This window comes from Gorilla gorilla, chromosome 1, assembly GCF_029281585.2.
Source record: "Gorilla gorilla gorilla isolate KB3781 chromosome 1, NHGRI_mGorGor1-v2.1_pri, whole genome shotgun sequence".
Lineage (NCBI taxonomy): Eukaryota > Metazoa > Chordata > Mammalia > Primates > Hominidae > Gorilla > Gorilla gorilla.
Genome location: NC_073224.2, coordinates 70,376,311 through 70,389,213, shown reverse-complemented (window position 1 = coordinate 70,389,213; position 12,903 = coordinate 70,376,311). Strand labels below are relative to the sequence as shown.

At 37.8% G+C, this 12,903-nt stretch overlaps 2 protein-coding genes across 10 annotated transcripts in view; one reads left to right on the top strand and one right to left on the bottom strand.

Moving 5' to 3' along the window:
* TPR (translocated promoter region, nuclear basket protein) overlaps nt 1-5,236 on the bottom strand; it is a 61,538-nt gene extending 56,302 nt beyond the window's left edge. Inside the window, exons 1-4 of the mRNA XM_004028052.4 lie at nt 5,039-5,236; nt 4,358-4,666; nt 2,845-2,949; nt 465-538 (exon numbers count right to left, since the gene is read on the bottom strand). Of these exons, the coding sequence (XP_004028101.2) occupies nt 465-538; nt 2,845-2,949; nt 4,358-4,666; nt 5,039-5,108 (558 nt within the window). The 5' untranslated portion in view covers nt 5,109-5,236. The remainder of the gene's footprint in view (nt 1-464; nt 539-2,844; nt 2,950-4,357; nt 4,667-5,038) is intronic.
* The window catches only part of ODR4 (odr-4 GPCR localization factor homolog), a 188,341-nt gene continuing 180,645 nt past the window's right edge, over nt 5,208-12,903 (top strand). For 8 of the 9 annotated variants that reach the window (XR_010135196.1, XR_010135197.1, XR_010135194.1 and 5 more), the window contains exons 1-3: nt 5,208-5,452; nt 9,229-9,346; nt 12,207-12,341. Coding sequence is in view for 3 of the 9 variants with exons in the window: in XM_063710042.1 (XP_063566112.1) it covers nt 9,248-9,346; nt 12,207-12,341 (234 nt within the window). In the remaining 6 variants the exon portion in view is untranslated. The remainder of the gene's footprint in view (nt 5,453-9,228; nt 9,347-12,206; nt 12,342-12,903) is intronic. The other variant, XM_063710044.1, reaches the window with a different exon arrangement.

Below are 12,903 nucleotides of genomic sequence, written 5' to 3'. Positions count from 1 at the left end.
AAATTATCTTTTAACACCAAATAAAATGCAAATTTTAAAAAAGCAATGGCAAAAGTATAAAGTTGTATCTGGTTAAAAAATAATTGCGTGCAACCACTTTAATTAACAAATTTGTCAGCAATCCCTGTGATCATATTCAAACTGTCATTCTTATAAAACTACCCTAAGGAAATGACTACCAATGTGGATTCACCCAAATTCCCAACTGTATCACATTTGATATAATACCTGGACTACAGTAAGCATTCAATAGATAATTTCTGTTGAATAAAAGAAATGTCCAATCTATCAATAAAACATAGATCCAATTAAGGAATTTATATATACATATTTTTGTTGGTAGCTTCCCCTAATAGGACATCAGTTACATCTTCCCATTGACTAATAACTGATAAACAATCAGAATAGAATGTCCCTTCAAGTAACATGTCTACAATGAGCTTATTCAAAGAAATATCTCTTACCTGAATGGCAATATTGCGATCCTGAGCAATTTCAAGTTCTTTGTTTTTTTCAGTTAGTGCCTTCAGTTGATTGTCTGGATAAAAGGAATTTTATGAATACATACACATTTGCTTAAAACTTGCAATGAGTGTTTTTATGCAACTGCCAACCTTACACATTTTAATAAATGAAAAAACAGAAGCCCAGAAAGACTGCATTGTACATCACATTCCAAATTCATGAATGCATTCAAAATTTACTGTGTTCTAGACCAAAATTTTAAATATGCTATCCTGTCTCCAAATCAAATGTATAATAATCCTAGCCAACATTTATGGGGAAAGTCACATGCAATTAGTAATTCCTTTATTTTTCAATGCCATCTTCTAAGTCAACATATATCATAAGAAACAGTGAACTGTACTTAGCAGTAAGAAAATGGAGTTAAAAAGACAGGATCAAGAGAGAAAAGGCATTTAAACTATATAACATGTATATACAGCAAATCACAATAATGAATATTTGCAATTCCTATCATTTATCACTCTAAATAGAGCCTTTAAAGAAAAAACATTATGCTTGATAATGCACTTATCAATCTCTCAATTGCCACTCAAAATGGGCTCTTTTCCCTTACATGCAGTTTCTCTTCTAAACATAGGCTAACTAGAAAAAATATAATTTTTAAAATTTTTCCAAAAATATACATTTTGAAACTGTATTTCACTAAAATACATATGTTGGCAATTTAATAAGCAAATACATTTTAATTAATTCTAATCTTAACTTCTATTTAAAGAGGATCACTAAAGCAAAAAAATCCCCATTAAATGGGTCTAAATTTTCTATTTTGTTTTAATATTATTTACTGCTTTCCAGACTTACTGATCCAGAGTATATAAATACACACACACACGCGCACACATTAACTGTATACCACAGGAAGGTATCTGATGTATCTGTAGGTTCATCCCTTTTTCTCTTCTTCCAGATCTCGTAAAAGCTGTATTCACAGTCATTTTTCTCAAATTCCTCAGCACTACTACTAAACAGATCTTTTTATTATGCCTAGGCAAAACTACATAGATAATGAACCAGATCTAGCTATATACGCTCCATCACACATGTATGCATATACATTACGTTTTTAAAATGAGGTGTACCAAAAGTAGCTAAAAAAAGTTATAACCTAAATAGTTGATGGTCATGGACCCATTAAGAAGGAAAGCTGCAATTTTAATCATTTGATTACGAACTTCCTGTGTTCCTTCTCCATCAATCAAATTAAAATTGAACTATATTAAGTATCAATTAATTATACCAGCCAGACACAGTGGCAATCCCAGCACTTTGGGAGGCCGAGGCGGGAGAATCGCTCGAGGCCAGGAGTTCAAGACCAGCCTGGCCAACATGGCGAACCACTGTATCTACTAAAAATACAAAAATTAGCTTGGCCTGGTGGTACATGCCTGTAATTCAGGAGGCTGAGGCACAAGAATCGCTTGAACCCAAGAGGCAGAGGTTGCAGAGAGCCAAGATCGCACCACTGCACTCCAGCCTGGGCAACACAGTGAGACTCTGTCTCCAAAAAAAAGGACAAAAAAATTAATTACACCTTTATAGAGATCTTTCCTAATGTTCTGATGTTTGCTTTCTTAAATCAGAAGCAGTCTACAGCCAGACCACCCTGAAGGCACCCCATCTCGTCTGATCTCAGAAGCTAAGCAGGGTGGGGCCTGGTCAGAACTTGGATGGGAAAAGCAAAGCACAAGACATATCATCCTCCTAAGAAATGTCAGGATCTTTAACATCTTGTGAACTTTCTAAAACTTAATGATGTAAGAAAACTAAGAAAGATATTAGCTATCAATCTTTTACAGGAACTAGGCCTTAAAGGCGAAATATCCTGAGATTCATAGATATTTATAAAAATTATTAAAAAATGGAGTTAAAACATAAATATAATGAAATCAATAGGCTTCGATTCTTCAACATAAAAACAAGCCACTCTCTACTTCTTTAGTTGCATAATACTTTCACCTTATTAAAAAGATTTCAAGAACTCTTATCTCATTTGATTTACAAAGCTGTCTAGGTAGACAGACGTGTGGGTCTAACTATTTTATAAACAATAATCAGATACTGTTAAGATTTACATGTGGCAAAAGCAATTTTAATAGCAAAATCAGAATAAGAATCCAGGCCTCCTGACCATTAAATTCTGTGTTCTTACAAAATCTTTACCACTAAGTGAAAAATCAAAATATCACCATAATAAAAACCAATGATGCTTAATCAATATTTTCATGTTTAGTAAGTAAATGTTTCCAAAGTATATAAAGGAGTCTCTGAAGATTTCGATACTCCGAGAATACTTATAAAGATGAATTAAATACTTACTGAGTTTCTCTAGCTCAAGCCGCAAGCTTTGACACTCTCGGGTTTCATTCACAAGTCTCTCCTGACTGTGGGACAACCTCTTTTCTATTTCAAAATACTGTTGTTCTACAGCAGACAAGCAAAAAACAAACAAAAAAATCAAACACATGTACATACATTGTGAATACTGTTATTTATTTCTAATAACCTTGATTTTAAAACTTAAGATACAGTATTAGAATTGCGCTCCACGTAAGAGAATCTGAGTAAAGATAAATAGACTGAGCACTGAAAAGGACTTAAAGCATTTCCAAACGACTTACATGACAAAAAATAAAAAATAAAGGCCTAAAAGGGGCTTTACAAATCAATGTCTTCAAGGCAGGTAACCTCATTTATCTTAGTATTTTCTCCAGACATCAGTAAACTGCTTAATAAATAAAGTATTTATTAAACGAGAAAAAATTGTTTAGACAAAAAAAAAAACTGCTTTGTTTTAAAAGACTTCTTTTATAGTAGTCAAGATATTACCTGAAAGCATAAAACTACTAAATTTATGTAAAAGTAAATGTGTAAACTTTCCAAGGGAAGGGATTGAATATCATGTTCAGCATAGTATCGGGAACATGTAAGACATTCAATATTTATGGTGCAAATTAATAAATAGAATGCAATGTACTATACTCAGCTCTGGGATCAGAGAACTAATTTTCAAGGTCAATTCTGCTTGACAGTTACGCTTTTTTTGAAGTAAAAACTTGTTCAGAATTTCCAGTCAACTTAGCAAGAACAGTATGAACCTCCCCAAACAAATGGTAAACCAAAACACATTAACAGGAAGTTTGCATTTTACTAATGGTAATGACTATATTCTTCATATTTTTTTCAAGGATGTTCAAGCCATTATTGTCAGTAACTTTCTTAAAGGCCTACTTTAGGTAATTACAAGAAAATTTTAATGTTTTCTATCAAACTCCAACTTTTTAAGAGAAATCAAGATATATTAAATTTATGTACTGCACATTCACTGTGTTTCCAGCGCTCTTATGCACCTAATATTCATTTTTGTAAACATCTGATTCGTTCTGGAGCCACGGGACGACGCACACACTAAGAACAAGTGCACAGAGTGGTCAATTTGGCAAAGGCCTAGAATGCAGGTGCCTAGAAAATAGGGCAGAGCCACTATCAGTTGAAGTGCAACAAAACATATAAGGTACTCTAGGCTTAGAGAGATGGGTTCGCAGACTCTATCAAGTCTGTTTCCCGTCTGCCGGACGAAGGAAAATAAACGTCCCTGTATGAGCCTACCCTAACTACAAAGAAAATGCTACTAAACTTAGATTCAGATTTTTTTTTTCAAAGGCTTCCTATCAAACTGTAAGGAGCAGGAAAGCGAAGGCTCAGGATATCCACAGAGCCCAGGAAGTGAGGTTAACAGAGCGGTACCCAGTGCCAACTTGATGGGGGAAGACCAGACCCAAAGGGCGGGAGTCGAGCCCAAAACCAAGGACGGAAAGAGCATCTCACTTACCGCTCTCCACCTTAAATTTCTCATGCCGCCCCTTCAGGCCATCGATCTCGGATTGCTGATCAGCAAGGAACTTTTCAAGTTTGTTCTGGACAGACTTGGGCAGCTTGTTCAGCTCCGTGCGCTCCAGGACTTGCTGCAACACCGCCGCCATGTCGGTGGGGCCAGGGACCCCAGTGGCAGCGGCCGACGGGGTAGAAGCGGAGAAGAAAGGCGAAGACAAGCAGGACCCAGACGCCTGGGCCGCCGCCTCTATCCTCTCGCTCGGTGGCTCGCGCGCGCCCGCCCGCCGGAGACTCCCGCGGCGGGACCCTGGGAAATCGAGTCCACCCTCAGCGGCAGCGTTTCAGCCACAGCACTTCACCGCCCGCGACCGAAGTGCGCGCGCAGCCGTTGGAAGCTACGAACCCTGGGAACCCGAGCTCAGAGGCTATCCCTGATCCTCTTGCGCACTCAATTTTCCGGCTTCCAGCTCCACCCACTTCAGGCCTTGTAGGGCTCTGGGAACTGTAGTGTTTTTCTCATTCCCTTCCGGGAGCCCAATCCTGCACCGCCCTTTCAGCTTCCGTTTTTCTCCCCGCTCCCCTGGCTCTCTTATTTCGGCCCCGTAACCGCTGTCCGCACGGTGGCGCCACATACCTACTCGTCACCCCTTGGCCCTCCCTGAAGAGCTGGTGACCTTACCGTCAAAGCCCCGGGATGCCATGGATCGTCCTCGTTGGCGGCTTCTGGACACTGAGCCACTAGAGGGCATCGGTCCCGGTAGGGCCGGACGGCAGGCTCCGGGCTACCGCCACTCTCTCTATGGCGCCCAGAAGGGGGCGGGGTGGCGACCGCAGTCGCTTTGGCTGAGGCTCTGAAGGGAAGGGGGGGGGCTTTTACGTCATCAATCTGCGCCACCTGACTCCCAAGACCCTGGCTTTGGAGTGGGAAGTGGGGTGTGGGAAGTAGGTCGCTTTCTGATGAATTCAGTGGCAGTGAATTGAGACCGGAGGGAATCTGGCCCCTAGAGGCTGGTACTTGCGCCCGAAACCCCCATCTCCGGCGGAGAGACCGGCCGAGGTAATTGTCTGCCACGAGTGCACATTCTGAAAACAGGTAAGTCAGCCTAAGTGTAGTGTGTGTGTGTGTGCTCTCTTTTCAAGAGAAAAAGGAAGGGACAGTGTTGGAAACATATGGACAGTCACTCCGGCACACACTTCTGACGAACTTACCTTGTGTGAAACGGCGTACCTAACTGGTTTTTGGTCGTGGGGAGGTGGTACTGAGTGATTCAGTACCCGGGAATTTAAGGACCCGGGTTAATTCTTCAGGAGGAGAATTAAAAGAAACCGGTAGCACTTTGAGTGTAGCCTATGTTTTAAATTTTTCGTTGCAGAAACTGTTACCTAACATTATATTGTTTTTAAAATTGAAAACTGTTGTAACTGAAGTTTTTAAACACATTGTTAATTTCTACAGTAACAGAACTTGTATGGTTCCAGATCATAATTCTGTAATTTTAAAGCTCAATCCGTAGATTGTTTCGTGTTTACTCTTATGAAAGAATTTGTTAAATTATTCATTGTAAATAATGCATTCCCAGTGTCGTCTCTCTGCAGTTCCCACAGTCGTGGGCCTTCTGTGAATTGGTGATTTAGTTCTTATATGAAATTTATTCTTTTTCTCTAGTTCCTACTTTTGAATCATGTTGTGAAGCCGTCTAAGAAATATAAATGGAAGCATTTTATGATATTTTGTAATAACTAAGGAAAAAATAAATCAGCAGCGGAGCTTAAGGTTGATTTTTCCCCAAAAATATTTTTTAGATAAGCATTGTAATTAAAGTTGCTGGTATATGAAGTATTATGCTATGTCCTAAGCCCACAGTATTATCATACTGTTGATCTGTCATTTGGGAAATGTAGATTTTTCTGTACTTAGATTCACAGAATCCTAAAATTAGATAGGTTTTCAGATCTGCTAGGATTCAAATGCTTTATTTTATAGATTAGGAAACCGGAGCCCAGAAAGGTTGAGTTGTGTCAGTCACAGTGCTTGGACCACAAAGGCTTTGGCTGATATACAACATTTCTGGAAAATTATGACCCTATAAGGCAAAATACAGTTGTCCCTTGGTATCCGTGGGGCATTGGTTCCAGGACCCTCTCACCTGCCCACCCCATGGATATGAAATCCATGGATGCTCCAGTTCCTTATATTAAATGGTGTAGCATTTGCATATCTTAAATCATCTCTAAGTTACTTACAATACCTAATACAATGTAAATGCTATAGTTGTTATATTGTTTAGGGAATAGTGACAAGAAAAAACGTCTTTAATGATACAGATGTAATCATGCTTTAAAAAATTAATTTTTCAATCTGTGGTTGGTTGAATACATGGAAGTGGAAACCACAGATGTGGAAAGCTGACTATATACATTTTTAGTACTGCCTTTTATAAAGTATGGTTGACTACATTTAAAAATTTTGAAAGAGCACTAAAGAAAAATTTATCTGACATTCAATCAGATTTCATAATTGAATAGATTTTCATCTCCCTATTACATTCAGTTTCTTACACATTAATATGGCTACTAGGTGACACCCTAGAAGAAATAAGGTTAAAAGGTTAAATATAACTTTAGAATTACTTGTATTTGTTGCAAGAATTAAGAATTATTAGACCAGAAGGAAAAGGAGTATAATATGATGTAGAGGAAAGTAGATAGATAGAATTGCATACCTTAAGGCATTACTAAAAGGTAAAAGCCCTTAACTTCACAGAGGCAACAGTGATATTTAGATAAGCATTCCTAGACTTAGTCTCTAAAAAATGATATGCAAATCTGATTCACATCTATTGTTGTCAAAAAAGAGCTAGGAATGCCAGGCATGGTGGCTCACACCTGTAATCCCAGCATTTTGAGAGGCCAAGGCAGGCAGATCACACGGTCAGGAGATCGAGACCATCCTGGCTAACACGGTGAAACCCCGTCTCTACTAAAAATACAAAAAATTAGCCGAGTGTGGTGGCGGGTGCCTGTAGTCCCAGCTACTTGGGAGGCTGAGGCAGGAGAATGGCGTGAACCTGGGAGGCGGAGCTTGCATTGAGCCGAGATCGCGCCACTGCACTCCAGCCTGGGCAACAGAGCAAGACTCCATCTCAAAAAACAAAACAAAAAAGAGCCAGGAAGAAATTAATGTATTTTGAGACAAAACTGAACAAGCTCATTGAAACAATAAGGAAACAGCCTCCAGTAGGACATTTCAAACTTGAATCCATTCTCTGGGCTTTAGTTTTAAAATGCAAAACCGTCTTGTGACTGACAGTTTACTGGTATCAGATATACCACCCGAGCATATCTCTGGTAGCCTTAACTTTGTGGTACTGAATAAGATTCACATTTTTAACAGAATCCAAATGATGATGATTCCTAAATTGCAGTGTTCAAAATACTGTAACTGTGTTCCTGCAGTCTCTGTTTGTTTTATAGCTCTTTTGGATATCATCTCTTTTACATTTTCATCCTCACTGATTATGAACTCCTTGATTTAATCATTCATTATATTGCCTAGCTCTTTTATTCAATAACTTTGGTTTTAAGCTATAGAAATGCAAATCAAAGGAGCATAAGCCAATAGAGGGAATGAATATACTGACTTCCATCCACAAACCAGAGAGAAAACAGAGTAAGAGCTACCCTTAGTAATGATTTAATTGAAGGACTGGTTACGATTCCTCATTATGAGCGTGGTGTTGAAAAACATGGATTCTAGAGCCAGAGTGTCTGAATTTAAGTCCCTCCTTTGCCACTTACCCAGCTTTGTCACTTTGGCAAGTTATTTAATCAACTTTTCTCATTTCAGTTTCTTCATCTATAAAATGAGGATTATAATAATGGTACCCACTTCCTGGGGTTTTATGAATTATTGTTACATGGAAAGTACTTACAATAATGCGTTGTACAAAGTAGAAGCTATATAAATGTTGTTATTGTATTGCTATTTATCTACTTAAATAACTCTTACTGTAGTATGTATTGCTCAAGGACAGAGATTGTGTTGCTCATCTTTGTGTTATCCCAGTTAGCATAGTTTCTAAGCAAATAGTACAGTTCTTTCATATATGCTTATCAAGTAAATGAATTTGATTCTACCTCCTAATGAACTATTCAGAAATTCATGTTTACGATTTTAGCAATGAGAACACCAAGACTTAGCAATAGATTATCAAAGATAATACAACTAGGGAGTAGATCTAAAATAAGAAATCTGGTGTGTTGGCTGGGCACGGTGGCTCACGCCTGTAATCCCAGCACTTTGGAGGCCGAGGCGGGCGGATCACCTGAGGTCAGGAGTTCGAGACCAGCCTGGCCAACATGGTGAAACCCCGTCTCTACTAAAAACACAAAAATTAGCCAGGCATGGTCGTGGGCCTCTGTAACCCCAGCTACTCAGGAGGCCGAGGCAGGAGAATCGCTTGAACCTGGGAGGCAGAGGTTACAGTGTGCCGAGATTGCGCCACTGCACTCCAGCCTGGGTGACAAGAGCAAAACTCCGTCTCAAAAAAAAAAAAAAAAAAGAAAAATCTGGTGTGTTGCTTACTAGTTTAGTATCCTCTCCCTTATCCCAGGTATGAGTGAAAGGTTTGATCTCTCATGTCAACTCTGATTGATTTGTGGTTGTTTCCTGCTGCACTGTATTGAGAAGAACTCTGGAACTGCATCTGAACTTTGCAAGAAGGAATACACTATGTAATAAGCATTTGCTGCAAGGCATGAGATAGCCTCAGGATAGTATCAATTCTCTTGCTAAACTATTCCCATGATAAAGACATTGCAAATGATATTTTACCTAAAAATGCTGTATCTTTTCTTCTTGTGATATAGGAGATTTTAGTTCCTAAAAATGGGAAGAACCTACATTGTAGAAGAGACTGTTGGCCAGTATCTTTCAAACATAAATCTCCAAGGAAACGCTTTTGTCTCTGGCCTTTTAATAGGACAGGTATGTATCTTTTACTCTGCATTTATTACTAAATAATTACTCTGTAATTTATTTAAAAAATTACTTGTTGATTTAAAGTTAAAAGATGCTATTTAATAATAAACTCAAGATTGGAGGATGGAAGAAGAAATGTGGAAGAAGTAACTTTAAAGTAGGTCTTTGAGGAAACGTGGAGAAGTAGACAAACCTAGCCCAATTTTGCTCGTCAGGACACCTTCCCCTTTGACCATGTAAACGTAATTTATAATATGGAAACTTCAGAATTAGAATGTTTATTGACCAGATTTTTCACATTTTGTTGTCTTTCCAAAGTGTTTTGTATTCCCTTCTAATCTTTTTAATATCTGGTTGTCCAGTTCTTTGCAAAATAAGCTTTTGAAAATTTTATTCCTATTCTAATTTGTGTTGTCTTATATCAGACTTATGGCAACAGTGGTCATATCTTTGTTATAAGCTATAGTACCCATCTTACTGAATTTTTTATTGTTGTTGTTGGATCAATAGGGAGGGAGAGGCATTGGGAAAAATTTGGAAATTAGACAAATTCTAATTTCCTCTTAGAGCTGAGTCTTAAAAACACAAAATGGAACAGAGATTCAGATACTTATTTTAAAACCCATGCCACTGATTTCTTATGAGTGAAGGAAGAACATGTTAATCGGCAGGAGGGACCGGTCAGCAGTACAAAGCCAAAAAAAAAAAAAAAAAGGGAGAGTCACACAGCCAAAGTGACTGTGTCCATCCAAACACAGGAGAGTGCACTTTGGCCCAAGGACTTGATTTTGAGGCCTACCAGCCAATAAAGCTCTTATTGGGACAGTTTTCTTTCTAGATATCTTAGCCTGATGCCTTAGAATCTTCAAATTACATAATTAACTTTCCTTATTCTGATTCTATCCATATTCCCAAGCTACCTTCTTTTATAATTTGATGCCCCATGTTATCTACTTATAAAGAATACACTGTCCAGAGGACTCAAGTGTTCAGATGCCTTCATGACATTTTAGTTTTCTACATCATTCTGAATAAACTTAATCAATATCAGTCTAGCCATGAAAGACAGGCTCATTTTCAGAATTTTTACAAATCAGATTTCTTAATTTGCAAGACAGAGGGCAGATCTACATGGTTCAACCAGGTAGCACCACTCTGTGAGGCCTCTCATTAGACAGCCAGACTGCCTCTCTTGAGAACAGTGTGAATTTCTTTTTAATTCAGTTGTAATGTGGGGCTCTTTTTGTTAGGAGTTTTCTATTTAAGTTTTTTTCTTTCTCTTTGTTTAAAATATTTAAGAGAAGAAGAGTCTTAGAGAAAGATGTGATCAGTAGAGATAAAAAGTCAGGGAGAAAGACCCTCTTCTAAATTTGTCTTAAATGGATAAAGGTTGTTTCTAAAGCTCAGGCAAACTGCCATCTTACAAATGAGTGTCTCATAATTTAAGGCCTTCCTTCTATCTCTTTTTATGCTGTAGTATGTATTGCTCACGGACAGAGCAATTCATTCCTTTCAGTATTCTACGTGCTTTTTCTTCCAGAGTTCATTACTTTTTCCTCTCCTTCCTCTTAAGCTTGCCTGTTTCCTGGTCTCTGTCAGTTTTTCTTTTCAAAGTTATACATTTTATGAAGAAAAGAGGAGCCTTCTTAACTGAGACCTACTTTCTTTTCCTGTGTTTATTTGAATGTAACATCCTGAAAATAACCTGTAGGAATAGTTACTCTTATTTTCTATCCCAAGATGATACTAATGATCAGAGTTTCATGTCATGTGTGGGGATGATACAATGCTAACTTGCATTAGCAGTGTTATTTTCACTCTTTTTTTATAGGAAACTTTCACTCTAGTGAAACTGAGCTATTAAATGTTCCCCTACATTTATTTTTAGATCTCCCAACTTTGGTTACTACTTAACTGATATTACAGCTGAAGAACAGATTGGGTGTGGTGGCTCATGCCTGTAATCCCAATGCTTTGGGAGGCCGAGGTGGGAGGATTGCTTGAAGCTCAGAGTTTGACCTAGCCTGGGCAACATAGCAAGACTCTGTCTCTACAAAAAAGTAAAAAAAAAAAAAAAAAAAAGCCAGGCGTTATGGCTGATTGTTTGAGCCTGTAGTCCTAGCTACTTGGGAGACTACTTGCGGGGAGGATTGCTTGAGCCCAGGAGTTCAAGGTTGCAGTGAGCTATGATCACACCACTGCGCTCCAGCCTGGGCATTAGAGCAAGACCCTGTCTCTAAATAAATAAATAAATACACACACACACACACACACACACACACACACACACACACACACACAAAGAACAAAAAACAAAACAAAACAAAACTTGAGGAACATAGAATCTGTATCACTTTAAATTGTGTCCCAAATCCCCTTTGTTATTCTGTGGAAATGTATGTGGAAGTTCCCTACTGTCATCATTTCAGTTAAAATAAGATACAAAAGGTCACTTGTTGTTTAATTTTACTAATATTTTCCAATCTGTTCATTTATAACTTATAAAACAAATATAACTAGAAAACTGAATAAGCATATTACTTTTTAGTTAATGTAATTCATTCACTCATCCAGTAAACCATTTTTAGGGACCACTCCATGATTTACATTTGAATTGTCCAAATAAATAAGAAGCTGATATTAAATACATTAAAAGATAAACAACATGTGAGGGAAAGGTTGTAAGGCCATCCTTGAAAATTAGCTTCCCTTTAGCTTCCACTATAATGTGGGTATTAATGATTTAACCTGTTACAAATATTACTCAGTTTTTGCATGTCATAAAAGCTAAGGAATTCAGGTATCACTCTAATTAGATTGAGGAATCAGATATCACTCTAACAAGCTTTTTAATTTGTTTTTGAAGTGTTCGTCACAAAAGGATTATGTGATTCTTGCCACTAGAACGCCACCCAAAGAGGAGCAAAGTGAGAACCTCAAACATCCCAAAGCTAAGTTGGATAACTTGGATGAAGAATGGGCCACAGAACATGCCTGCCAGGTTATCTTGTTTTTTTGTTTATATGTTTAAGTTTTATTTCAAAAAAGAGCTAGAATCAAGAAGATTTAGTGAATGAGTAGAGAGAAGAGACATAGGGAGAAAATAGCTAAAGATGACTGAGATTTTTAGTCTGGGTGTCTAGGAGGATAGTGTTGGCATTACACGAGGAAGAAACAGATTTGGGATGGGTGAGTGGGAATAATGACTAAATTAATTCACTTACAAGTATTTATTGAATGAATTATATATCATCAAATAAATAATGTTAGAATAAGGTAAAAATAGAATTATTTCCTTTTCTGGGGTTGGGGGTGAGGGGAGGGAACTTAGAGGACAGGTCAATAGGTGCAGCAAGCCACCATGGCACACGTATATCTATGTGACAGACCTGCACATTCTGCATTTTTGTTTGTTTGTTTTAAGAAAAAGAATTTTCTTTAATAAATAAAAGATTTATTTCCTTTTCCAATCAACTTTAAATCTTTAAATCTTTTAAACTCAAACGTGTTTCTGTGTATGTAGATATATATATATATATACACACACGGACATATATTTGTGT